The sequence below is a fragment of the Hemicordylus capensis genome, chromosome 4 (genome assembly GCF_027244095.1).
Source record: "Hemicordylus capensis ecotype Gifberg chromosome 4, rHemCap1.1.pri, whole genome shotgun sequence".
Lineage (NCBI taxonomy): Eukaryota > Metazoa > Chordata > Lepidosauria > Squamata > Cordylidae > Hemicordylus > Hemicordylus capensis.
In genome coordinates this window covers 245,933,224-245,961,167 of record NC_069660.1, presented here as the reverse complement: position 1 = coordinate 245,961,167, position 27,944 = coordinate 245,933,224, and the positions used below count along the sequence as shown (strand labels likewise).

The following is a 27,944-nucleotide window of genomic DNA, read 5'->3' as shown; positions in this document are numbered from 1 at the left end:
TTTTTCTTTTACATTCCAACCACTCAAAGCACAATGATCTCCACATTTAGAATATAGATGACAAGAAACTGGCCCAGTGACCAATCCAGAATGTTAAGTCCCTAAAGTAACTCAAATATATTAACATGGCAGACTGTTTTTCTTTTGAGGACATGAAATATGTTGTTAGCACTTAAACTCAGAGAAAAGCTGGCACGAGTCTGCTGGAACTGGTAGCTATTTATCTGGGCAGTCATTCAACTGCAGCCAGACACAGCAAGTGCAGCAGTGACCTGCCATTCCCTTCAGCAGAGCAACAACTAAACACGGGCTGCTCCCCTGTGGCGTGTGTTAAGCCAGTGTTGAGATTCTGCCATGGCCCACCATTGAGACAAGTTACTGTGGAGACCTTCTGGACTATGAAAGCAATTTTAAGTACTTTGCAAAGTTTTCCAACATCCAGCCAAGTTAGCAGCAAGCTAAAGCAAAACTCCAGCAGTGGATATCCAGTCCTAGACTGTATTTCTACAAATCTCTGCCAAACTGCAAAGCCAGCAAAAGATGAAGCTGTTCATATCACTTAACTGTTTGGAACTACAGTATTGCATTTACAGACCTCACTAGGCTCCCCCGAAGTCTTTGTAATGCACATTTTTCAAAGTATAGTGTAGTGGTTAGAGTGTTAGATTAGGACCAGGAAGACCTGAGTTTGAATCCCCATTCAACCATGGAACTCACTAGGTAACTCTGGGCCAGTCATGTATCTCTCAGCCTAACCTACCTCACAGGGTTGTTGTGAGGATCAAAATAACCATGTACCAGCTCCACCCCTTGGTATGATGGCAGTACAATCACTCTGAGCTCCTCGGAGGCAAAGCGGGATACAAGTGTTAAAATAAAATATAAAATAAAATATAAAATAAAAGTGTGTGTCTACACTGCTGGCCCCAGGGTGGGAACCAAAGTCATTGCACCAATTGTGCCATTCAAGCAGAAATGCTCTTGCTGTGGGAAATCCTGCTGCAAACATGACTTTCAGTGCCAGTATTGCAGCAGCAACAAATATTTATATATCGCTTTTCATCAAAAGTTTCCAAAGCGGTTTACATAGAGAAATAATACATAAATAAGATGGATCCCTGTCCCCAAAGTGCTCACAATCTAAAAAGAAATGTAAGACAGACACCAGCAAAAGTCACTGGAGGTACTGTGCTGAGGGTGGATAGGGCCAGTGTTCTCTCTAATATTTTTCATCTGTGTGTGGAATGAGTTTTGTTCTGTGCGGCAGTGTCAAGGCAGTGTGTGTGTGCACATGCATTCATAGTGGGGCCTTCCTGTTTCAACCTTAGCAGGATCTAAAATTAACTGAGCGGACATAAAAAAACATCCGAGTGTGTGCATGTGCGCATGCCTTAGAGGGAACACTGGATCGGGCCAGTTAATCTCTCCCCCTGCTAAATAAAGACAATCAACATGTTAAAAAGGTGCCTCTTTGCCCAGTTAGCAGGGGTAGATAATGTTGGTATACGCACTGCAATTACACACTGAGCTGCACCCATCAGTATGATGGCAGTACAATCACTCTTCTAGGGTCTATAAAGCTTTAGGCACTGCAACAATATTGGGGTGTCCAACATTGTAACTTCCTTCATTTTTCAAAACACATTAAGTAACACAACCCTTCCTGCGAGTAGCCTTTTCAAACTGGGAGAAAGTGAATTATGTACAGTATATGCATTTGCTATGGCAGTGTGTTCACTACTGAAGTCCAAACCCACAGCTCTCCATACTAAAGAAGAGAAGGCCTCGACACTGTGGCACAGCTATAATTTGCTACTCGGGTGTTTAACAAGGACAGCTGCTATCCAACTCAACCAAGCAGCAAACTATAAGTAATGCAATGCAATTTTCAAGTAATATAATGAACCAATGCTGGAGTAGCCTGCTCCTGTGTTCTCCTGAACAGCTGTGGCTCTCTGCTTCATGGAAATAATGAATAGTTTATGTGCCTAAGGTCTGCGACAGAATTTTAAATATGATCTTGGGGATTCCTTTTATCACCACTAGAAGAAGAAGAAGATCACTGTAAAAGGCAACCTGAATAATTTATATCTGCTTTACTGTGGAAACAAACAAACATTTGGTGGCTCCACATGACATTCGTTAATAAAGTGATCACCAGTTTCTACTTTTTAAAGTATTCTCAATAAATCAACACCACATATGTTTGTGTTCTCTTGGGCATTCCAGATAGGAGTCTGTATTATCATCCAGAAGATGCATAACGTTCGGCAGTTAATCTTCCTGAAAATGGCCTGTCTCCACCAATCACATTGTTTATTGCATTTTGGAAATGACAGGAGAAAAGAAAAACTGCACAAGCTATTGATTTTTTTAAAAAATTCTATTGCTTCCACATTTTTTGTTTTTATGATGTTTTATGATGACTAGTTACTGATCTGCTTTAGTTTGAGAGGAATATTAGACCTATTGCATTTCTGCCTCCTGTGCAGGTGTCAAAGGCACAGAGATCCTGTCAGGGGGAAAATGGTGGCAACCCCAGGGAAGCTAGGCGGCAATTCAACTTACTTATTTTTGGCGTTTAACTCAGAGCACATTTTGGAAAAAAATTTTGGCAAATGTAGTCACAGCTACTAGCTGCCTTCTGGCTAGGGCTATAAGGTGGGGGAGGCTCTGTGCACACTCAGCTGTGCATAATCACTTCTACACCACTTCTGTCAGTGGGCATAATGGCAGTAGCAGCACAGTAGAGATTATGCATAGAGCCTCCCCCGCCTTTGTTAGAAGCAAGGATGGGCTCTTGGCCGGCTTGCAAGCCATATGTATGTGTCCCTCTTCAATGGGTGGTGCGCTATCACCGCAGTTGCGAATTCTCTTTTAAGCATTTCAAAATAATGGTCATTCTCTTTTAAACATTTTATAGTAATGGTTTCAATGTACAGCTTATGCATTCCATAGACTCTTGAATATTTATTCTTTCTCTTTTCTTTCTTGTGGAGGAGATAAACAGGTTGCTCACCTATAACTGATGATCTGGTAGAGATCCGTCGACATACATAAGAAGTGGGGTACTGCGCCTGCGCAGGGACCATGCGGTAGCTATGCCGAAGCTTGCCGAGGTGTCCTGGCCATGCCCCCACGCTCTGCGTGTGCTATTTAAGGGCGGCCAGGACACACCTCCCTCAGTTCTTGGACGACCGCCGCCAAGATGAGGACCATTCAGGTGAGTTTGTGAAGGGTTTTTTTAAAAAGACACATATGTTTCCTTATGGAAACAAATGCTGCACACCTGGCACACTACCGCAGAGGGGTAGGAAGGGAGGGTCTTATGGATGTCGACGGATCTCTACCAGATCATCAGTTACAGGTGAGCAACCTGTTTATCTGGGTCGAGATCCATAAGAAGTGGGTGTTTGGCAAGCTCCAAAAAGGAGGAGGGTGCAGTAGCAATTAGGGTAATACCCTTTTTAAAACACTCCTCCCAAAGTTAGCCTCTGCAGCAGAGTGAACGTCTATGGCATAATGTTTCATGAAGGTAGTCTCGGAGGACCAGGCTGCTGCTTTGCAGATGTCCATGAAGGTCACTCTGGAGAGGTGTGCAGCCGAGGAAGCGTGGGCCCTGGTAGAATGGGATTTGATTGCTTCTGGAGGGGTTCGATTCTGAAGTTTATATGTAAACAGTATCAGGTCCACCAGCCATCTGGATAAACGTTGACGAGAGATGCAGGTGCCCCTGGAGGAGCCTGCATAGGCCACAAACAACTGTACGGTGTTGCGAAATGTCTTTGTCCGTGCCAGGTAAAATAGGAGAGCTCTGCGTACATCGAGAGAGTGCATGGATCTTTCCAGAGCTGGATAGGTTCCTAAAGAAAGTCAGGAGGACAATGTCCTGGTTCAGATGGAAACCCGAGACTATCTTAGGTCGAAAGGTAGGGTCCATGCGCATCAGTACCTTATCCTGGTAGAATAGAGTGTATGGGGGGTCGCTCCTTAGAGCCACGAGCTCACTAACCGGTCTGGCCGACGTGATGGCGACCAAGAAAGCGGTCTTCCAGGAGACTAGCTTCACAGGCGCTGTTGCCATGGGTTCGAATGGCGATTCAGTGAGTGTGGAGAGAACCAAGGAGAGACTCCAAGATTCCACAGGCGGTTTAACTGGAGGATAGACGTTAGCCAAGCCCTTCAAAAAAGCCTTACTTTCTGGGTGAGAAAAGAGGGTCGTGCCATCCGAACCAGGGTGACGTGAGGACAAGGCAGCCAGGTGTACTTTTAAAGAAACATTAGCCAGGCCTTGGACTTTTAAGGAGGAGAGGTAAAGTAATACTTGCTTTACAGACGCATGCTGGGGCAAAAACCCCCTGGTTCTTGCGTAGTTTCGGAAACGGAACCATTTACTAGCATAATTTCACCTGGTGGGCTCCTTCCTGCGATTCAAGAGGATTTCTTTCAAAATCCTACGCGCCACACGGTCACTTTCAGGGTGTGTATGTCTGGGTGGAGAATGAGGCCATCGTCTTGAGATAGCAGATCTGGTACCTGTGGAAGGCGTTGATACCTATTCCTGGACAGTCTGCGTAGCTGCGGAAACCAAGGTTGCCTTGGTCACCATGGCATCACTAGGATACAAGGGATGGGAGTTGCTAGCAGACGAGCCACTACTCTGGCAATTATCGGCTGAGGGGGGAACATGTACGGTAATTCTTGTGTCCAGTCCAATTGGAAGGCATCCCCCAAGGACAGTGGGTCGTGTCCTGCTCTGGAACAGAAGCGGGCACACTTCGTATTCAAGGCTGTTGCAAATAAGTCCACCGTCGGTTGAAGCCAACGGTCGAAAATGGGAGTGATATACTCTGGTTTGAGTTCCCATTCGTGGGTCTTGTCCTGGAGGAAAACTCGGCTGAGGTCGTCTGCTAGGACATTGTCCATCCCCTTGATGTGGACAGCCACAGGTGAGACTCGGTGCCGGAGGCACCAATTCCATATTTGAACAGCAAGGGAACACAGGCTGCGAGACACCGTCCCTCCCTGGTGGTTGATGTAAGCCAGAGCTGTCGTGTTGTCCCGTTGAATTTGCACGGACGAGCCCTGGAGGAGCGGTTGGAAGGCTTGTAGTGCAAGAAAAACCACCAGCAATTCAAGAAAATTGATGTGCAATTTGGCTTGCTTCGGAGTCCACTTCCCGAGTCCAGTGGCGGCCACAATGTGCTCCCCATCCCTGAAGAGAGGCATCTGTCGTCAGCCAGACTGATGGAATCGGGGTTTGGAAGGGTACATCTTTGCGGAGATTCCTTCTTTCCATCCACCAGGTGACTGAGTTCAGGACCAGGGACGGGGTCTCTAAATGTTTTCGTTGGCTGTGTCTGGTCATGTGGAAGACCGACAGAAACCACAGTTACAGTTTCCTCATTTTCAAGCACGCAAAGCGGATTACGGTGTTGCAAGAGGCCATTAGGCCCAGAAGGTGTTGTACTGTGTGAGCCGTTTGAACAGGGGATCGTTGGCATAGACCTACTAGGTCCCGAATGCATAGATACGCTCTTCTGGCAAGTATGCCCTTTGGCTGTTTGTGTCCAAGACTGCGCCTATGTATGTGGCTACTGGGACCGGGTCCAAGTGAGACTTCATCCAGTTCACCTGGATGCCCAGGTCATGAAGTAGGTCCAATACACAGCGGATGTGCGAAAGTAACTCGCCTTTGCTCTTTGAGGTCAAGAGCCAATTGTCTAAGTACAGATAAATCGAAATCCCCAGTGTCCGTAGGTGGGCAATCACTGGGGTCATGCACTTTGTAAAGACCCTTGGGGCTGTGGACAGTCCGAAGGGTAATACCTTGTATTGGAACACTTGGGTTCCTACGGGTTCCTCTGGTGTTGATGTGGAAGTAGGCGTCTTTGAGATCCAGCGTCGCAAGCCACCTTTCTCCTTGTAGGAGAGGAAGAATTTGTTGCAACGCCATCATGCGAAACTTTTGGACGCGTACAAACTTGTTTAAATGGCGGAGGTCCATAATGGGACGAATTCCCCATCTCGCTTGGGGATTTGAAAGTAGCGGGAATAGAAGCCGCTCCGCCTGTCTGCCCACGACACTGGGGCTATTGCTCTTTTTTGAAGTAGCTTGTTTACCTCTTCCTGTAAGGCACACGTTGGGGGAGTGAACCTTATTCCTGTGAACCGTGGTATTGTCCTGAATTTGATGGCATACCCTGAGGATATGATCTTCAGGACCCAGCGGTCTGATGTTATGCGGTGCCATGCGGGGGCATGGCTTGCCAGTCTGATGTAATGTGGCGGTGCAGATGATGGTTGAACCCCCGCAGGCAGGGAAGGGGAAAGAGGAGGTGTCAGTGGGCGGACAGATGGTTCAGGGATGCTTCTGGGCATCGGTGGATTTGCGCTGAGCTTGGCCAGATTTTGATTTGGCCTGATAGTTTTTCCTTTGGTACTGGGTGTATGGTTTGCGGTAATCTCGGCGATCCTGTCGATGGTATGGTGGTCTCTGCCTCTGGAAGGAGGAGCAGAACCGTGGTTGGTAGGACGTTGAAGTGGAAGCTTGATTTGTAAAAGTTTTCACCGTAAGTTAGTTGTCCCATTGTCGAGTTGGTTGTCTCGCTCAAAAGGCCACTGCTATCAAAGGCCAACCCTTCTATTTTTTCTCTCATATCGGGCTGTAAATTGGTGGAGCGCAGCCAGGCATGTCTGCGAAGAGTGATTGCTGCTGTCATTGCCCGGGACTCACTTTCTGCCAAGTGTTTGGCGATGCTAAGGAGATGTCTGGTCAGGTCGCCGGATCATTCCAAAGTGCAGCAGAATTTCTTTCTAAATTCATCTGGGGGCAAAATGTCCAAGTCTGTAAGTAAGGTTTCCCAGATGCTGTGGCTATATTTAGCTGTACAGGAGGAGTAGTTAACCACCTAGATAGAAAGACAGGAGGTTGAGTAAACCTTCCTGCCCAAGAGATCCAATTTTCAACTCTCCTTGTCAGGTGGCACTGTGTAGCGCTTTCCAGTTTTAGATGTAGAGGCACAATCAATTACCAGACTATTTGGTGCAGGATGTTTGAGGAGATAGGTATTATCCTTGTCCTGGATGAGATACAAGTTTTCCAGGCATTTAGACGTTGGGGTGGAGGTGTGAAGCACCTCCCAGGTGCACTTGGCGGCCCGCGTTATAACAGGAAGCATTGGCAAAGCAACGGGTGCTGTTGATTGGGTCTTAAGCATGAAATTATAGACAAGGTCATCTATGGTGGCTAGTTCTGAGCGAAGATCCAGTCCTAACGCCTCAGCCATAGCCCGCACATGTTTGTGATACGTCTTGAGCTCTTCATTTGGTGACACATAGGTGGCAGGGGCCACATCAGTTGGCGGCTCTACAACAACTTCTTCTTCCTTCTCCTGGTCTGATACGAAATCAGAAGAACCACAGTGGTCAGAGTGAGAGGTAGACAGTGAGGCAGGTATTATGGTCTGGGTTACTGCAGCAGTCCCTTGATGGACAGAGGCATCCGTCTGGGTGGACACTGAGCGCGTTCCAACAGATCTAGTCTGTGAGGCTTGGTGTGTCAGAGGAGCGGTATTAGTCTGCGTGGAGACTGTGGTGCGTTTTGGACGTGTAATCACAGGCAACGTTTCAGGCAGAGGAAGTTGAGAGACAGGTTTCCACGGTCTGGCTGTATCACACACGTAGGCAGCCGCCCGTGAGGATGAACCAAGACCCTGGATAGACTCTGTGTGGGTGAAACCGCATGTGTGCCATGAGAGAGGGCTCTGCAGGTGGGCTGCTGTCAGTGTAGATGATGGACGAGCGAGCGAGGATGCAGGCTCTGGATGCTCCGTTTCTGGAAGAAAACCCCAAAATATCGACGTCGATGGAGTGTTCGATGTCGAGTCCAGCACGGTAAGGAGTGCATTCGACTCCGTCGGAGCAAGAGATGCTGTGGGATCGACACTTTCTCCAGCATTGATGTTGAAGGTCAGTGGCGGTGGTTGGTACTGAGGAGAGACTTGTCTGGATACAGAGACCACTGGCGTATGAAGTGTTGAGAGAGGAAGGGCCATCGTCCTCGGCGTGGATGGAGGAGAAGAGGCGATCGGCGTCAGAGCCGGTGAAAGGGAAAGGGCTCTCGGAACAGTAGCAGTCGGCTTCAGAATCGTGTGTGTAGATTGCTGCACTGGGATCGAAGCCTCAGCGTCGATGGAAGACTGTGTCGCGCAGGTGGTGCAGTCAGGCCCTGGTGGGGGGGGATGAATTTGCACAGTCGAGGATGACGGAGTATGTTCGACCGTCAGGTCGATAAGCCTTTGACGCTTCCCATTCGGTGTCGAGGGGTCGGTGCTCTTGCGCTTTGGCGATGTTGGTATCGAGGGGAGAGCAGCCTTCTATCCCGAGGTCGATGTCGACGAGCGGTCCTCCTTGTGCATCGATGTGGATTTCCCGCTAGATGTTGAAGGGGTTTTTGGCATTGAAGGAGGTGTCGAGCTTCGCTTCTAGGGTTTACTCGGAACCACCTTGGAAGGACGTTCAGGACTCGAATTCGAGGCTCTTCGGGTGCGCGATTTAGGTTTGTGCGAGGTCGACGTTGACGGAGGAGCCGAGGAGGACTTAGGAGGGGTCCTCCTTCCTGATGTCGAAGGGCAGGGCGTCCCCGGCGTCGAGGGGCTCAGCATGTCGTCATATATAGCAGCGCGAAGATGTAGTGCACGGTTTTTCCGGGTCTTCTTGGGAAAAGACAGGTATATCTTACACATGATAACGTTATGCTGTTCTCCCAAGCAGATGAGACACAAGTCATGCAAATCCTTAGAGGGGAGTTTTGCTTTACAGCGTTCGCACCTCTTAAAGGATTTCTTTTCGTCAGCAATCTCGCAGTACGAGAGTCGAAGGATCGTCAGCCAGTCAATAAGTTAGGAGAGCCAGAAGAGTCCGTCAGCCAGTCAGATTTCAAAAATGAGGGAGAGAGTACGTCAGCCGGTCTGAGTCAAGGAGGAAAGCGTGGATCGTCAGCCAGTCCAAGTAAAAAAACCGAATAAACAAGTCCGTGGAGAAAAAACGAGTCACAAACTCCTAGAGAAATATGAGGAACTTCCCGACTAGCGGCAGACCGAGGTCCTATCACAACGGCAGTCGGAAAAGAACTGAGGAAGGTGCGTCCTGGCCGCCCTTAAATAGCACACGCAGAGCGTGGGGGCGTGGCCAGGACACCTCGACAAGCTTCGGCATAGCTACCGCATGGTCCCTGCGCAGGCGCAGTACCCCACTTCTTATTGATCTCGACCCAGATCTACCCTTGTGGTATCAAACATGACTTGTCCCCTTAGCTAAGCAGGGTCCACCCTGGTTGCATATGAAAGGGAGACTAGAAGTGTGAGCACTGTAAGGTATTCCCCTCTGGGGATGGAGCTGCTCTGGGAAGAGCATCTAGGTTCCAAGTTCCTTCCCTGGCATCTCCAAGATAGGGCTGGGAGAGATTCCTTCCTACAACCTTGGAGAAGCTGCTGCCAGTCTGTGTAGACAATACTGAGCTAGATGGACCAATGGTCTGACTCAGTATATGGCAGCTTCCTATGTTCCTTTACCTCATAAATAGTTGTAAGTCCTTGCCCACTAAGGATAACACTTCATGCATCTGATGAAGTGGGTTCCCTTCCACAAAAGTTTGTACCAAAATAAGTGTGTTAGTCTTTAAGGCATCACAAGATTTTTTGTTGTTTTCTCTGCAATAGTATAGCTACACCTCTGGCAGTTTAAACAGTTGTGAACTTGAAGGAATTGTTTTTATTTCTCCTTTGGAGAAGAAAACTAAAGAGAGTATTTGATGTAAACATGGCTACAACTCAGCACCATTCAACTCAATGGGAGTGTTGATATTCCTCTCAAAAAGGTATGGATTATACTAATCTTCAAATATTTGAAAGAGACAGAAGGGGTCAATTGCTCTGTGCTGTCACACATAGTAAGACAGGAAATGAGTTGATCTAAGTGGCAGGATACTAGCTCTGTAGCACAATCCTCTGCCAGTCTATTCAGAAGTAAATCCTACTTGTTCAGTGGGACTTTCTCCCAGGTAAATATACACAGGATTTTAGCTTTGGATTGAATATTGAAATAAACAAACAAAAACTTCCCAACTCAAAACATGACATACATTAAGTACATTACAGAACTAACATATTTGGTTTTAAGAAGAAGCTGAATGAACCAGGCAGAACAAGCTATAGCATAGATCATCCTGCTTCTTCATAAAGAACTTCAGGTTACTTAGCTGTAACTGGGGTTCTCTAGTAGTCATCTGTCCAGTCACGCAGATGGGCTTCGCGCTAATGTGAAGAAACATTGAGAAAACTTCACAAGCTATCTATCCAGCTAACTATCCAGCTACGTATCCATCCATCCACCCACACACACATATATGGTACTAGGCCCCTCCCATCTATACCTAGGTCACATACTCCGCACCCTCCTCCTCAGTTCTTAAGTCTGCTGCTACACAGCTCTGCAGTGGGGATGGATGTGTGTGTGTGACTGGACAGATGACCACTAGAAGAAGTCCAGTTACAGGTAAAGACCCTGGAAGTGCACACCCCATCCTTCCTCCAAGGCGTCTGTAGTAATATGGGCCGGAGGACTTGTCTGGTGTAGATTGAGAGAAATCCACAAAGACAAGTTGGTCTGGACTCGAGCTGGTACTTCTAACAATCTCGAATTGTGATGCTTCATTGGATGGAAGATGTCCTGGAATGAGCACTGCAGAAGTCTCATGTGTAGTCTTGCTGTTGACAGGACAGTGGTGGTGGAGGCCAAAAGCCCCAACATGCGTTGAATCTGCCACATGGTGTGGGTAGCTGAGTTGCACAAAAAGAGGGCTAGATCTAAAATCTGTTGAATATGAACCCCTGGTAGACTCACCGCAGCTGTGGTAGAATCAAACATCACACCCAAGAATTGTATCCTGTGTGTAGGAGTCAGTTGCAATTTTTGGTAATTGACCTTCAGACCAAGCTGATCCGATAGAGTAATGGTCTCTCGAAGGTCCCTTCAAAGAGACATTGGAGACCTCGCTGCCAGCAGCCAGTTATCAAAATATAGGGCAATCTGAATTCCCCTTTCTTGCAAGTGTCCCACCATGCACTTTGAGAATACCCTTGGGGCCGAGGACAGACTGAAGGGAATGGCCTTGAACTGAAACACATCTGTGCCAATCTGGAAACACAAGTACTTTCTGTGCTGAGTATACAAATTGACATATGGTAGTATGCGTCCATTAGGTCTATGGAAACGAACCACATCCCTTTAAAGAGAAGCACCATGATGTCGGTGACTGTCAGCATCCTGAAGTGTTTGTACTCTAAGAAGGAGTTGAACAGTCTGAGGTCTAAGATGGGACGTAGGCCCCCGTCCCTTTTTGGCACTGTGAAATAGGGGGAGAATAAACCATCTCCTAAGTGGGGAGGAACCGGCTCTATAGCTCCCTTCCGAAGCAAAGTTTCTACTTCCCTCTGTAGGACAGAATCCAGGGGTGTGACTCTTCTCCCACCATTTTGTGGTCATTTCATAAACTCTATAGCATATCCCAGGCGAATGATGGAAAACACCCAGGCGTCTGATGTTATCTGCTCCCATCTTTCAGATGTGTCCTGACCTAAGAACAGTCAGGTTCTTTTGTGAAAGGAAGCAGTCTTGGACTTCTGCTGCTTAGACTTGGGGTTTGAGAATGGCCGCTTCTTATACTGTGTATTGTACTGTGAGTACTGGGACTGGCGAAAAGGCTAGTTGTAGCTCGACGCTGTTGGAGGTTGTGACGAAGATGATTTATGTGAATGAAAAAGCCTACTGAACTTCAAACTTGTCAAGGAAGAAAAACTCATAGATTTTCTTGTCTTCCTCATCTTTTGCACCCACTCCATTGTCTCATCTGTTTGGTTTCTGAAGAGAGCTGACCCATCAAAAAGGCAGGTCTTCTATGTGCGTCCTGGCCTCAGGATTCAGGCCCGAGGAGTGTAACCATGTGTGGCGATGGAGGGAGACTGAACCTGCCCATGCTCTTGCAGCACAGTCTGTGGAGTGACGCAAAGTATGCAACAACTGCTTACTCAACTTATAAATTTCTCACTGTAAAGCAAGAATAGTGCTCTTTCCCGCTGATGGCAAAGTTTCCAGGTATTGTGTGAGTTTCTCCCAAAACAGATGATTGTGGCACGACATACACGCCTGGTAGTTTGCTATCTTGATTTGTAAGGTCGAACTGGAATACAGTCACCTATAGTGTCAGTTTCATGGCCCTCTCTTTCCATAGGAATACACAACATTCTGTTTCTGGATTTAGATTGCGCTGCTTCCACCACAATCGAGTGAGGTGTTTATGCAAAAAACATCTTCACCTTATAGAAGTTTTCCACTTTAATAGAAGTGGGAGGGACTGATGATGGCTTCTCCCAAAAACCTTGTGTAATCTCTAAAAGAGCCTAGTTCATGGGTAGTGTAACCAATTTCTGAGAGTCCCCTTCAATAACATTGAAGAAAGGGTTAGATGACGTTTTAGTCTTTTCCTGGAGTTTCAACCCCAAGGCTGCAGCCTTCTTGGTTACCTGAGTAGAAAAAGATTTCAGGTCCTCCGAGGGAGATGGCAGCTTAGCTACCAGATCTTGGTGCATAGAGCCAGAAGTATCACCCTGAGAGGCGGTAGTATCTGACTCTTCCTCTGAACTCGAGTCAGAGTCTGAGGACTCCAAAAAAACTTCTGGTGGTACAGGAGTTACTTTTTCGATGGGTGGTACACTTTCCCCAAAGGTGCTGCCGGGAGATCCAGAGGTGGAGGTTTCACCAACGGCTACATTTGGGGAGGCCCCAACAGGTGTTCTAGTCGAGGTGCACAAGGTACTGGGTCCATACTCATGGAAGCTGAGTTGCGCGAGACCTCATGTTTCTCCAACAAAACAGGATGTTCACAGCATTGATGTCTCCTGTGAGCTGGTGAAGGGGACCATCTACTGTGAGTTCTAGCAGTATATGCCCTTCATGGAGATCTAGATCTATAGGAAATACTACTACTACGGGCCCAGCGGTTATCATAGTCACAACCCTTTCTTCCATAATCAAGAAATACACCATGGTGATTATCTGTCATAGTCATAATAATCTCTGCTATCCTCACCCTCTGGGTCTGGAAATTCATAGTCCTCCTATGTCGGCTGCATGTGAGGTGTGTACTGCATCAATCTCAAATGGAGCATTTGCACCTGCATGGCCGTCAAGGAATCAGAGTTTTTTGGTGCCTGGTCAGGCTTTAGCGCCTTCCTCTTTTCAGCTGGGGCACTGCCACCACCGGTAATTTTGATTTCTTTTTCTTCTGTTGAAAGTGCTGGGGCAGCGCCCCGGTATTGGGCCCTGGGCTCCTGCCCAAATCAGGGCTCTCCGCAGAAGAAACCCTTGTCACTGAGGTAGATGACCCCTGAGGTGGTAGTGTGGTTGGAAATGCTGGAGCGGTTGGCAACACATTTATGGAGGCAGAGGGAGTTGATGTTAGAGTCCCAGGCCCTCCCAGTGGGTTAGAACCTGCTTCAGAAGCTGCATTCATGTTCCCCTGAGCAGCAGCAGAGGCAGTAAATTGCTCCATTACAGCAGGAACTGACAGGGCTCGTTCCCGGAGAGACAGTTGAAGTCTGCAGGCCCTGTTCTTCATAGCCTAATGTGTGATATGTTGACAGTGCACACAGAAGGAGACCAAATGAGTTTCTCCCAGACAAATAAGTCAAAGGCTATGCCTGTCAGAAGAGGGTATGGATGATTGGCAACAAGAGCAATGTTTAAATGTCACTTTACCAGCCATATATTTGTGTGGGAAAATCTTCCCCTTCCCCTTCCCCTGTAGGGGAACTAAAAAAGGGGAGAGAAATGGACAGAAAACGTGATTTAAAAACAAATAAATGCAAAACTCATAGACAGAAAATTTAAAAGGAGAGAAAGAGACAGAATAAAATACAAATTCAAATTCTTTGCAGTTTCTTTCAGAAAGCTAGCAAAGTTTCACTTGAGGATGATTCTTCTTTGGTGGACGAAAAAGAACTGAGGAGGAGGGCGTGGAGCATGTGAACTAGGTTTAGAGGGGAGGAGCCTAGTACCATATATATAGGGGGGAAAGCTTGTGAGGTTTTCCAAATGTTTCTTCACACAAGTGTGAAGCCAATCTGTGTGAGGGACAGAGACCATTCAGAAGAACTGGGTATGGCAAAGAGGTTCTGAATCTATCATACTAGCACTTCAACAGGTTAGAAAAATAATACTTTAGATGTTGCCAGTGGAATCAAGAGAAATACCTGATAGCACCGATTTCTGGCCAGGGCAAAGTAAAAGGCAGAGAGACCAGTGAGGCCTTAACAGAATTACAACATGCTTGTAGGACCCTACAGTGCCAATGGAGAGAACAAGAAGATAAAAGGCAACTCTTAAGAAAGCAGTTGTTAATTAGTTTAATAAACTCAAAGGAAAGAGCAGCTCAGGATGAGAAATATGTTCTCATTATTTAAGGCTTATTTATCGTTCCAAAACATGTGCAAAATTAGTTTTAAAATCTGCAAACATTTATTTGACTAGACTTTATAATCCTGATTTGCATATTCCTTGGGATAGTTCCAAGGATATAACCCTACAATCATTCCACATTCCTTTTTATGCAATTTTGAACCATGTTGTTGATGTACAGTCTCTCTCTATGCCTTTTTATTGCCAAACTGGAATGAATAAAGTAATGCAATTCTATTCTATTTTATAAATATTTCCACCCCTGAAATTCTTCAAGTCTAGCATTATATTTGTTTTTATCAGTGAGAGCAGAGTGTGCATCTGTGATGTCAGCTTGAAACACTGCTTTATGATGCAGTCCAGTCACATGGTCTCTCTCTTTTAACCTCGAAAGCCAGGCTGCAAGGTTTTGTACTTTTCTCATGACTTTCACAAGCTGAAAAATGATAACCACATTAGGACATTTGTCAGCAACAGACAATGACAGAACACTGGGTAATAGACACATTTGCCTATCAAATAACACAGCCCTTAAGATAGTCATTGGAGTAAGTGTTTCCTCTAACAGGGATTCCCGGATGTCGTGGGCTACAACTCCCAGAATCCCCAGCTGCACAGGCTTTTCGGGGGTATTATGGGAATTGTAGTCAACAACATCTGGGAATTCCTGTTAGAGGGAACACTGGGGTGGGTTGGAGATTTATTCTGACTTTACATTGTAATGAAAATTCAATATGAAAATGTGTCTCTATAGACCCTATAGATTTCAGCAAGTTGCCTTCTACAGAGGCACAAAGGAAATTTCTCCCAATGGCATGAATTCAACAAATTTGGACTGCCTCTTGCCAGGCTATCTCAATTTGCTGTGGTCCATGCCACTGGAAGACATTCCCATTGTATTCCATGAAAAGTTTTACACACACACACACACACACACACACACACCTTTTTTGCAACACACTTGTCCCCCTTCTTCTTTGCCTTCAGCAGTAGCAACAACAGCAGCTGTTGCTGGCCTCCTCAAAGTCAGATATAATTATTTGAGCAAGAAGAAATTGGAAAACACACCCACTATTTACATGTTTTCTGCAGCTTCGTCTCCTGTTCAAATTGTGCTCAATAAAGAATAGCAAGTACTCAGTGTCGCTTAGGATAACAAAGCCAAATGTAAACATTTTGCTGTAAAAAGCATAACCCCCAAAGCAATTTAAAAGTTTGTGTCTCCATCTTGTGTCAGATTTTGCAGCCCTTATTTGGTCAGTCTAATCTGCCAAAATGACTCTAATCAAAATCCTAAAGTAGCAAAAACAACAATGGTTTACTGTTGCTGTATTTTGAATATAATGGCAAAAAGCTGATTTACATGACTAATAATCTTTACATTTTTCCTCGTGTGTTTCTGTTTCCCTCTCTCTCACTTCATTCACTTAATAATTTCTGCCCATATCTAAAAGGGAAAATAATTTCTACAGGGCTGCAGCTGCCAAGCTCTAATGACAAAAGCCTGCCAACTAATGAAAGCTTAATTGCAAACCGGAGTTCAACACAAAGAGAACAAAATGTTCCATGCTGACACAAGGGCCACTCTCAGCTCTGCCCACTGGTGAACTGTAATAATTAAAGCTGTATTCTGTTCTAGCCTGGGCTTTTTTCACACAGGGCTTTTAAAGTGCTTTAGCTTGCATCTCCTCCGGAATGGAAGGTGTGCGTTCACATATCGGGCAGATTTACCACAAAGTCCCTGTGAACTATTGCGGAGCACTTCACACACAATTCAGGTTTTTCAGTGAGCGTTAGAGTGTAGCCCAATTTATATCTGGGGTTAAAAAATCCACTTTTGGGGGGACAGCTTCGAATTCGCAGTAAAGCCTTACAGTAAACTTACGGTAAAGCCTGCTGTGTGAAGAATTCACTGCAGACCTATATGTTACTATCTATAGTTGCTTTAAGGGTCCAACTATGTGACGGCGGTCATATTTGTATTTGTGTATCGGCCCCGGTCATGTAGAAAATCTTATTTATTATTTTATTTTTCTATGTAAACTGCTTGTCACAGTCTGTTGATAAGAGGTATATAAATATTAGATAGTCAGAAAAAACCCTGCCAGTTAAGGCTATATCATTTTGGTTCAAACTCCACAAATTGGAACCTAACGCTGATGCCTTAATAGATGTGTCATGTGATCAGTAACGATGTTGTGCAAGGTTACAAACTGTACCCGCTTACAACTTATCACACACACACACACACACACTCTTCCTTAGTCTTTGAGGCCAAAATCAAAATGGGGAGGATGGAGTGCCTAGCACCAGCAAAGATGCCCCCATGTTGTCCTGGACCTATACTGCCTTATGAAGCACCTGAGCCTTACTGCAGGGATTTCTCAATACTGGGTTGCCAGATGTTTTTGGACTACAACTACCACCATCCCAAGTCATTGTGGCTTCAGATGATGGGAGTTGTAGCCCAACAACATCTGACAACGCAAGTTTGAAAACCCCTGCATTCAACAGGAAAGCCCATTACGTTACATTCCCAGATCTGAGTAAGAAACTCAAACTCTCACATCTTTCAGCAGGGGAGCTCCTATGGCTGGGCATAGGAGTCAGCCTCTAGAGTGCCAAGTCTCCCTGCCTGGGGTACCACATGATTCACTTCACCTGTCTTTCTCCTCTTCCTCCAGTGCTCTGTGCATCAGCTTAGGTTTTAAAGGCAGAACTGAAAGGGATTTGAGACTGTAGAACACACCAGTGATTCTAGCATCTTCTATAGTCTATGGTCCCCGACAGAAGAGAGGCAAGCCAGTGACAGAGGGCCATCAATAATCTTTCTCCCACTTGCGAAACAGCGCAGCAATAGTCCGGACTGCAGCACTGCTGCCCCAGTGCAGTTTTAGTCTGGATGTAAACTGCTATGTCCTCCATGAATCTTCTTACTATGTCACACTTCTCATGCAAGTAGACTGGTTATGTGAGCAGTTATTGCCTGAGTAAGCCAGCACACAAAACATCGCACATCTCCTTAAAGATATAGCGAAAATCAGGGTTTCTAGATGACACAGACCTGCCTCACTCAACCATGTTTACACTGGAGAGTTTATAAAATAATAATCAGCAAGATTGCTATTTATTTGAAATACAAGTCCACTGATTTTGATGAAACTTAATTCCAGTTGAGTGTACTTGGGGCAGTCTTAGAAGAAAATTATTGTTGCCCTTTTCACCTTTCACCCTTTTCACCTTTCTTCTGAAAAGCACTAACAATAATTTGATATCATTGTACAGAGGATCCAACGCCACCTATGCCATCTCTGGAAACACAATTTAACCAGATTTTTTGCAGTGATTTCCAATACACTACCTAATCACCATTCTAAAATTCCTGCACAAATAATTTGTGATATATTTAAATTATTCTAGATGATTTTGAGGTGGGGCAGACAATGAGATATTTGCATATTCATAAAAATGAACTCTTAAAAATATAAGTATGGAGTGAACACACTTCATGTTCTCTCTCTCTAGCTGTTAAAATGTCAACAGAGTCTAACATTCTCATTTTTTGACTGAGTCTGAGATGTCCTACCAAGAATGAAATGAGATGGCAGTCAAGTGACTCATGGAAGATGTGGTATCAGTAATTAAATTTTAAAATGGGTTTTTCAAAATTTGTGGAAACTAGCTGTTATAAAGGGAACATACACTTTGGACATGTTCAGAAACACTCTTCTAGTTCATGAGAGTCACAGCAGCACACAATGCCAATTGTATTTCTTTCACTGCAAATGCAGTTATGCCCAATTGCAGCTCCAAGACAGCAGAGGCAGACAGTGCCAACAAACCTAATTCACATAGGTTGGCTTGGCAGTCAGGTGATATTCACTGATCAAGTCAGAATTATTTAATTGATTAAAGGAAGCTAATTAATGCTGCAGTCCAAGTTTCCACACAAGTTCATGATCCAGCGTGATGTAGCAGTTAGAATGCTGGACTAGGACCGGGGAGACCCGAGTTCAAATCCCCATTCAGCCATGATACTAGCTGGGTGACTCTGGGCTAGTCATGTCTCTCTCAGCCTAACCTACTTCACAGGGTTGTTGTGAGGAGAAAACGCAAGTATGTAGTACACCGCTCTGGGCTCCTTGGAGGAAAAGCGGGATATAAATGTAATAATAATAATGATGATGATGTATAGATACATTTTTGTAGGTTCATACAGGTTGGGAATCCTTTATCTGGACTTCTGAAATCTGGAAAACTTCAAAATCTGGGCACCACGCAGAGAGAGAGAGAGAGAGAGAGAGAGAGAGAGAAATGCTTGTAGCTTCTATCTCCTCCAGTTTGCAGGAGCGATAGGGCCCTTGATTCCTCAGCTCATTAGCGATCCTTATCTCTTCCCCTCATGCTTTGCTATCTGCCTTTTGTTTACTGCCTTCTCAAGCTTTGCTCCCAGCGGAAGGGAAGGGAAGGGGGGGGAAGGGGAAGACGAAAGAAGGTTTGTTTTTTTAAAAGGTATACATACATAAGAGTTTAGGGGATAACAGGGGCACACAGATGAGTAAAGATCTAGCAGAATAAACACAAACAAACAGGAATAGATGAGAAGAGAAAGAGAGAAACGCTGGCTTCAGCAGCCGAGAAGAGCCCTCCTTGTGGCAGAGCCAAGCCAGTTTTGTGAATGGGATCACACCACGCTACACACATGCTTCTCAAGCCGGTCTGAGAGAGGGGAAGGAGAAGTATAGTATATTAAATAAAACCTTAAAAAAACCAAAAAGCAGTAACCTTTCATGCCCAAGATATCTCATTTATGAAAATATTCCGAAATCTAGAAAAATTCAAAATCCGGAACACCTCTGGTCCCAAGCAGTCCAGACAAAGGATTCTCGACCTGTATTATCATTGTTTTCTAATTCTCTTTTGGCTATGCTATTTATATGCTGTTAAACAAATGAACTTTTTTCTCCCATGAGGAAACCCTTCCTGCTAATAAATGAATTCAAAATTACACAGTATCAGTTTGATACTTTTAAAAAAGTTGCTGAGACATTTATCTTTTGAACATAAGATACTGAGAGAAGCAGGAAGTAAATAAAGACAGAATTGTGAGCTTAAATTGTTACAGCTTCATAAATTATGAAAAATGTATAGCCTGTATTGATGGTTTTCTTACTGTGAGAAGGCAAAGAGCAACTGGTTGTAACAGCCTGCACACAACAGGAATTTTATGAAGAACATTCCAGAGTCTAAATAGCTGTTCTTCTGTCTAAATAGTACTATGGTGTGCAGGGGGGCTTTTCCAAACAGCAATTTTATGGTGCTTCCCTACATTTTGGGTTGGGGTGCATTCATACGAAGCAGGAATTTACAGTGACTTCAAGTACGGCATACCATGGACAGCCAGGAAAACAAACAAATGGATCACGAACAAATCAATCCAGAATTTTCACTTGAGGCACAAATTACCAGGCTCAAACTATCATAATCTGGACACATTATGCGAAGATTCAGCTCCCTTGAGAAGTTCATAAAGCTGGGGAAGTTGAAGGAAAGAGAAGAGGATCACCAGCAGCAAGGTGGATAGACTCGATTACGACAGCAATGAATGCATTACTGAGAGACCTTAAAGGCCAAGTTGAAGACAGATCATCCTGGAGAGAATCTATTTATGTGATCTTTAAGAGTCGACACCGACTTTATGGCACTTAATCAATCAATAAATCAGTACGGCAATAGCCATCATACATTCATACAGCCAGCAGCATTATTCTGCATTTTTCTTGGCGATTTACTCTTAACGCATGGTAAATGAGTCCTAAAAAAGTTGCACTTTTAAAAACCGTTCCGTGGGATACTATGTCATTTCTGCCTGACATGGACAGGTGCCCACTCACTGCCTTAGTCTTCCCTGCTTCTGCCTGCTGCTCTTCCTGCTTCCTATCCAGCCTTTATTTCCTACCTCCACCAGCTTGCCAAGCTGGATGGAGTGGTTCCTTTCACTCTTGCACATGCAAGGGGAAAAAAGGAGCTTGCTCCAGCATCTTGCCACCTTGTTGGGCTAGCATAGTTCCTTTCTCTTGCACATGAGTGAGATAAGAGGCTGGAGGGGGCTCCTTCTTAATTTGCATGCAAGAAAAACTGCTCTGCTCTATTAGCTGGCTTGCCAGCGGGAGGTTGGATGGGCACCCACTCGCTTGGCAGGCGCTGGGCAGCAGAGGCAGGAAGAGAGGTGGAGGGAAGGAGAAGATAGTAGAGGTGCGGCGGCAGCAGCAATGTGAATGACTCAGAGTTACTTCTATTTTTGTTTATTTACACTTAATCTGTGCATAAAGGTGGTTTATATAGTCTTGTCCTAACTCATACTAAATTAAGCCACTTCCTGCCACAGTAAAGCTTGCCAGTTGAAAAGCCCCAGCTGTGTACAAAACTATGATTTTTCCTAGTTTTCTAGAATGGGGGTGGCAGCAGCATACTGAAGCTGAAAAACCACGTGCCATAGACAGGAGGAGTTAGCTTTTTTGAAGAAGAGAAAAATAATAAATGCATAAACATTTGACATTCACATTCAATGTCAATGAGATACAGAAATATAAAGACATATACCCTTCCATATACCCACATTGAGTGACTTTTACATCTTCCCAAAGACAAATCTGACAGTTAAGATATGAATTCCACTTGTTATTCTCAGCAGACATAACAGCAATCAGTCTGGCCAAATGAGACTGCACTGCTACAGTCAGTCTACAACTAAAAATTGATACTTTTGTCATATTATCATAACATTACTCACCATATATGAAGGGAATATTAACACCCGCTTGTGCTTCCCGCATGGCCACTGAGGATCATCTAAAAGATTAGGGTCATATTCAACATAATCTCCCAAGTCACTGCCTATGAAGATCAATGCAAACAAGCAAACGTGTAAGGTAATGTTTGAGATATAAAGTAACAACAGACAAATTCATTCATTCTTTCATAAGTTTATACCCCACCCAAACTTACGTCTCTGGGCAGCTAACAACAGTTACATAGCATTGCTTTTAGCAATAGCAATAGCAATAGCACTTACATTTATATACCGTTCTATAGCTGGAAGCTCTCTAAGAGGTTAACAATGATTTAGCATATTTAGCATACATAGCATTGCTTTTGCCTTTCATGTCTGAAGTACATATCCAAGACTGGGAGGGTGAGGTATGAAAGGGAGGCCAAGGTGGCCTCAAGCACGGAAGCAAAAAGGATCCTATTTAATTGAGCAAATTAAATTAGCTAGAAGATGTAAATGGGATAGAACAGCAGAATTCTTATCTGAATGATTATAACATACCTATGTATTTCAAACCAGTTCTAATAACAAATATCAGTGCAAGTGGTTTGAAATATTTTTTCATTGAGACAAGAGGTATATGGAAAGTTCTCTCTATACTGGAGATAGATCTGAAACTTTTGTTGAAAAGTGGTATGTAAATATTTGTTTTTGAATTAACTAAAGAGCCTGATCTACAAATGGCTTTCCTGCACTGAGCAAGTCTTGTGCATGACCGGACTAAGGCTGTGCACGGTCCACAGGTAATGCAACAAATGCCAACAATGCTTGCTGCTGGTCTATACAACAGCCTCACGTCACCTTCTGGTCATGAGCTACTGGAACATCTCCCTTCAGTATTAGCAGGGTCAGCAGCTGCCCATAGGTCATGTGATAGCAAGATTTCACAGGTTGGAAAGCAGGAGCACAGTGCAGCCCATTTGCAGAACATACCTAAAGCTATATTACTTCACAAAGGGCCATTTAGGCCATGAGTTCAATTGTGCACATTTAGGTTACCTGTATCAATGCTCCCTTGAGTGCTGTTGGCCCTTCCCAATGAAAGGCTACGATGGCTTGCATTGCGAAATTGTGACAAGGATGAGGTGGAGTCTATGGTGTTTCTCCGCACTCCCAAGGCATTGGTTGGAAAGAGAAACTGGGTGTAAGAAACAGTCTAGACAAAACAAAACAAAAAACAGAAAAATGTGTGTCTCACTGTTTCACAACATTAGAAATTAATGGAAAGTCCATTTATCAAATACGTTTGCTTTAAACATGTATTTATGAGTTGCATATTGTGATTTTGAATTTGTTGTTTAGAAGTCAGTGTTTCCTAGAAGATTTGGAGTATACTCGTGGATATTGCATTTCTCCTGGGAAGCTAACCTAAATGTGAATTTGGATGAGGCACTTATATTTTGGTAGATTAAGTACCCTTACCTTCCCATTAGCTCCTAATTCCACACCTTCAAGGCCAACAATATCTTTCAAGCAAACTCCTACAGCAGAATGACACTGCCGCCCACCTTCTGTTTTCATATCTCTGGGGAGCAGAAGCCAGTAGTTAATACACTTTGAGGGAATGTATAGAACAAACAGTATTTCCACAAGGTTTCACACAAACACAAATAAGAAAATAATGTTAATTGTATGGAAAAGACCTCTTTTGCAAAATACTGAAGACTACTACTTAACCTTCAGACTTGTTTCTGATATTTCACTTGCAAGCAGGTTTGAGGGGAAAACATCATGGGTTGACCTGTTGCACAGTGAAATTTCTATGAACACCTAAAGAAAACAGTGTTCTTGTGCAAACACTTAAGTGGGAATGATCACATTTCCATGACACTACTTTCAGTATTTGCAATATAAGCGGTGCTGCAGAAGTATGATCACAGAAGTTTAAGTATGCACACAGGAACACTCTTGTGCAAGTGAGTTAGTGTTATCTTTAGGTGCTTGCAGTGGTGCAGGTGGTTCACTGAACATGTTGGCTATTTTCACTTATTTGGCACAAGAGCAAAACGGAGGAAAACAAAGGCTAACATACTGTACAATGCCTTGGAATGAATGTAGCACAACTCTGCTTCCCTCCTACTCACTTGATGGCAGTCATGCAAAGCCACCCTATGTTTGGAGTTAAACATGACTCTGGAACATTAGTGAGAATAGAAGCAGCTAGAGGGGGTGGGGGTGTTTTAAGGGGGATGTCACCAGCAAAGGAAAGTTTAAGCACTTCCTTCATTTCCCCAGTGCAAATTAAAGGGCACTTTTGCAAGAACACTTTGCCACTGGGGGCCATTGGGGATTCATTACAAGTGGTTATAGTGTAACATGTTTGACCCTCATCAAGTTCCTGTTAGAATAAGATAGCAATACATTTATCTCTTGATGAAATATATAAAGTTATCTGAGAAATTGTAATTAAAAATTTGCCTCTTTTGTTCTGAAAAGGCCTATTTAAATCATATAACATGTTTCTAGATTTTAAATGTGAAGTACCATAACTCAAAAACACCATCAAGGTGAAAGCTGCAAAAGCAACAGAAGGAAACCATAATGTATGATAACATCTAATCTGAAAAGCAATTGCTTGCTTGCTAGACCTGTTTTTCTGAAGAGTGGAAAATAAAAACAAATAAGATACAATAAAATAAGAAAATAAAACAAACTGATTCCTGTTCAACATATACTGCATGCACTCTAAGTGTCCTCAGGTTATCATTATTATTTTTAGACTTTTTGATTTAATGGATGTACGTTTCCCTTTTCAGGGAATATAACTGTGAAACAGCAAACAATACACTAATCTTAGTTATTTATCTTCTCTTGAAACAGAAATAACTTAACTGGGCCACACTAAAAGTTCTCAGGCGTATATTTTTAAATATGAAAAGGGATCTTTTGTAGCTGGGACCTGAAATGTTCCCCCAAAGGTACTCCAAAGTGTATCTTGAAAGATATGTTGGAGAGAGCAGCTGCTGTTGCAATTTTCTGGCTCCGGTTTGCTGCCTGCCATCCAAACAATGCAGATGCAGACTGATAAAATAGGAGTTTTTGTGTTTTTATTTTTGATGAAAGTTAAACTCCAATAAAAACAATTATCAAGGGAAGAATTATTTTGATAATGCAATAAACAAGGCCCAGAGTAGCACTCCCATGCTTGCTTGCAGATGTCAGCATTTATGTTCTCTATAATTAAACAATTCTAGTTTAAAATTGCAGAAAACATGCAGACCTAGTATTTTGTTTTCTGACAGCAAAAGGAAGCAGCACTTGCTAGCTTTATCCTTGTTTACCTCTGAACATTTCCCAGAAGTACTACTTGGGATCAGGGTGATAACTGCTAACAGAACAAAGAGGCACTTTTTAAAAAGTGGTGATTCTCTTTATTTAGCAGGAAGAGAGCAACTGGCCCTATCCATCCCCAGCACAGCATCCCTCCAGCGGCTGCTGCTAGTGCCTGCATTGAGTGAGCTAATGCTTTAGAAAACAGAATCAAGATTCTGTCTGACCAGGCTTGAATATTGGGCCAGAACCGACAAGTTGTTCAACAGAGACAAAGGTAAAGTCCTGCATTTGGGTAAGAAAAATAAAATGCACAATGGGAGAGACTTGGCTTGGCAGCAGTACATGTGAAGATGATCTAGCTGTGTTAGTTGACCACAAATTGAGCAAGTGTAGCATGTTGCAGCATCCACAGTTCCAATCCAAATCAAGCTGCCCCGTGGCTGCTTTTAAGCAAAGGAAAAACAATGAGAGATCTGATCAGAGATCTCCCACATGTCTAGCTTAATCCTAACAGACTGTTACAAAAGAATATGATCTGTTGGTTGTGAATCTTCTCTGTGCCTTTTACGGGAAGGCATAGTATTATTCTGTTTTTTCCTGGTGCAGTTTTCCTATTTAAAAGTGAAACACATTGAACGTATTGGTTACATCTACAGTATAGATTTCTGTACTGCTTATACAGAAAAACAAACCAAAATCAGAACGATCTTCCTTAAAGAGGGATTTCCAACACCACGGTTTCAATAAGAATGACATTTATTGGATTATTTGAATATGGGTGTAAATGTATTTTTGAAAACCTATGCAGGAGTTTGCTAGGCATTTGTTCTTTAAGAGAAAACAATAGCTGAAGACTTTAGAATGTGAATAATTTAACAGACAATTAAATATTAACCAGACATTTTTTTAAAACCTGAAAATAAAATGAGAAGCCAAATCTCCCTGCAGCACCAGAAGCCTAACACAATGTTATTTGGAAAGTCAATCCATGGAATGGTACATATATTTGTAGAACAAAATATGGCTTGTTGCAGACAGATGTTTTGTCTGAAAATATTTCATCTTCACTGAAACTCAGACTAAGGTATATTTTGCACAAAAGGACTCCTTTTTGATTGCCTATCTTACACTGTTTTACCAAACCTTTCACTCAAGCTATCCATCGAACTGTACCTTTGTACTTACCTTCCATTCTTGGAACTTGGGCAAGTATTGTTCCCACCAACCATTTTTCGCACTATGGCAACTCAAAAGCTGCTATGACCCTTCAGAGCAATTATAATCTGGCAAAGAGCAGTGAGGTAGGATGTCCTGTAGCAGCCCATGTTCTTGGGGAGGTAGATCCCCTGCTGCCCTGCCAAGTCTTCCGCTCCCTACCATTTTTATTTGGAGGCTGGCACTAGAGCTGCCCCTGCCTTGCTGCTACATCCTCTGGCCGCCTCTGTGTCCTACTGCTGCTGCCACCATGATTTCTCCATTGGCAGTTGTGGGGGAGAACAAGTAGATGAACTGTTTCCTTTCCCACATGTGAGAGAAAACAGTCCATCTATTTACTCTCCACTGCAAGAGCCGGCTGGGAAATGTGGACACACATACAACCAAATGCTGGCAACAGGGCGCATGCACCACCACCACCACCACCTCCAGTTGGGTAGTCGCGGTGGGGAGTGCACAGATAGGCTGTTTTCTCGTTTGCTCACAAGGGAGAGGACACAGTCTGCCGTAACTGCTGGTGAGGAGATGATGGCGGAGGTGGGGGCAACAGCAGGAGTTGGAGGAGGCAGCAGAGAAGATAGGTGAGGTTGCAGAGGTTGCAGGAGGTGTTGGAAAGGCAGAGGGTGGTGCTGAAGGGCTAGAGCTGGCTCCCACATGAAAACAGTGGGCAGCAGAGGGGCTGGCAGGTCATTCATTCGATTTCTATACTGCCCTTCCAAAAATGGCCAAGGGCGGTTTACACAGAACTAACAAATAAATAAGATGGATTCCTGTCCCCAAAGAGCTCACAATCTAAAGGTCGATAGGTGAGGGTGGCCTCTCTTTTTGGAGGTTCCTTGGTGGCTCTTGTTCTTTTACAACATCTGCCCAATTACAGTTACGCCTGTGGCAAGGAGTCTTGGCAGCCACTTATATCACAATGACAGTGACTAAAAACACATTCAATCTAGGCCCAAATTATTTCATAGGAAGGAACAATTTTGTTTTATAAGGATTGGTGAATCCAGGACATTACTGAGCTCTACCTTGCTGACTCCCCCGCCCCTCTATGATTTCCACCCGCCCCTTGCCAATTCATCCTTCATACAAAGTTTTGGCTTCTCCTGAAACATCTAACATCAAACATTCGTTCTGGAAGATCTTCTTTTGAGGCTAAACATAAATAAAGGTTTGGCTGCAGAGAACCTGCTGAAATGTATGTATTTATGTCCCATATTTTTGCTCAAGTAAGGGGTTTTTTTTAATGGGAAACGTGTTGCATAGATTAAGTTTTCTTGTTTTGCCACATTACTCTATTAGTTCATAGATTACATTTATTGGTTGTGTAATTTTCTTGTGATGGCTAAAGCTCAATGAATAAAGTCTGGATGACTGACAATAAGGCAAAGCTCTTTATTATGTTGCCCTTATTAACAGAATCTCCCAATTATCTGGATATGCTGTGCATCTAACCGAAAAATCCATGTTGATGCAGTTCTATATAAAACGTTTTTATGGTAACACACAATAAAACTGAACTTTTCACATAAGATAACTGAGTGCCTGCTCTAGCTCTGATAATGCCGCATGTTATTTTACATATGTGTAAAATAACATATGGAATGTATGCAGCTTTGTCAGTTTCCTGAAACACTAGACCAGAAAAATCTTCGGATTTATTGCTCAGTTTAAGCCCTTCCAATTTCTCACACAAAATAGCACTGAACATATCCAAAACAACTACATAATTCATGCATGAAGTCACATAAAATTTATGAATAAATACATTCTTATTGGAGAAGTGCTCTATGATCACATAACTTTTCACAAAGCTATTAAGATATTTCTTAGTGTTTGTATGTTGGGTTGGGTCAGTACAGAGAAGCATGGGATATGCACTCTGCTGAAAGGGTAATGGCCGTGGAGATCATGTAGGTCATCCCTTCAAACAGCCAAATTTCATGTTGACTATGTGGTAATTGTAAAGAGTTACCCTGCTATGGGATAGAAATAGTTGTCTGAACCGATCATTTCATGACATGCTGGAATTTTCATACATTATCTCCTCACCGCATCCCTTAAACACACCATGCAACCTGATTAGAGGCAAATCGGAAGTGCCGCAGTG

The 27,944-nt window shown here is 43.8% G+C and overlaps 1 protein-coding gene across 1 annotated transcript in view; it reads right to left on the bottom strand.

The window, feature by feature from the left end:
* The window catches only part of CABLES1 (Cdk5 and Abl enzyme substrate 1), a 104,420-nt gene that overhangs the window by 14,316 nt on the left and 62,160 nt on the right, over window positions 1-27,944 (bottom strand). The window contains exons 5-7 of the mRNA XM_053248655.1: window positions 22,772-22,874; window positions 22,349-22,505; window positions 21,311-21,414 (exon numbers count right to left, since the gene is read on the bottom strand). Coding sequence (XP_053104630.1) covers window positions 21,311-21,414; window positions 22,349-22,505; window positions 22,772-22,874 — 364 coding nt within the window. The remainder of the gene's footprint in view (window positions 1-21,310; window positions 21,415-22,348; window positions 22,506-22,771; window positions 22,875-27,944) is intronic.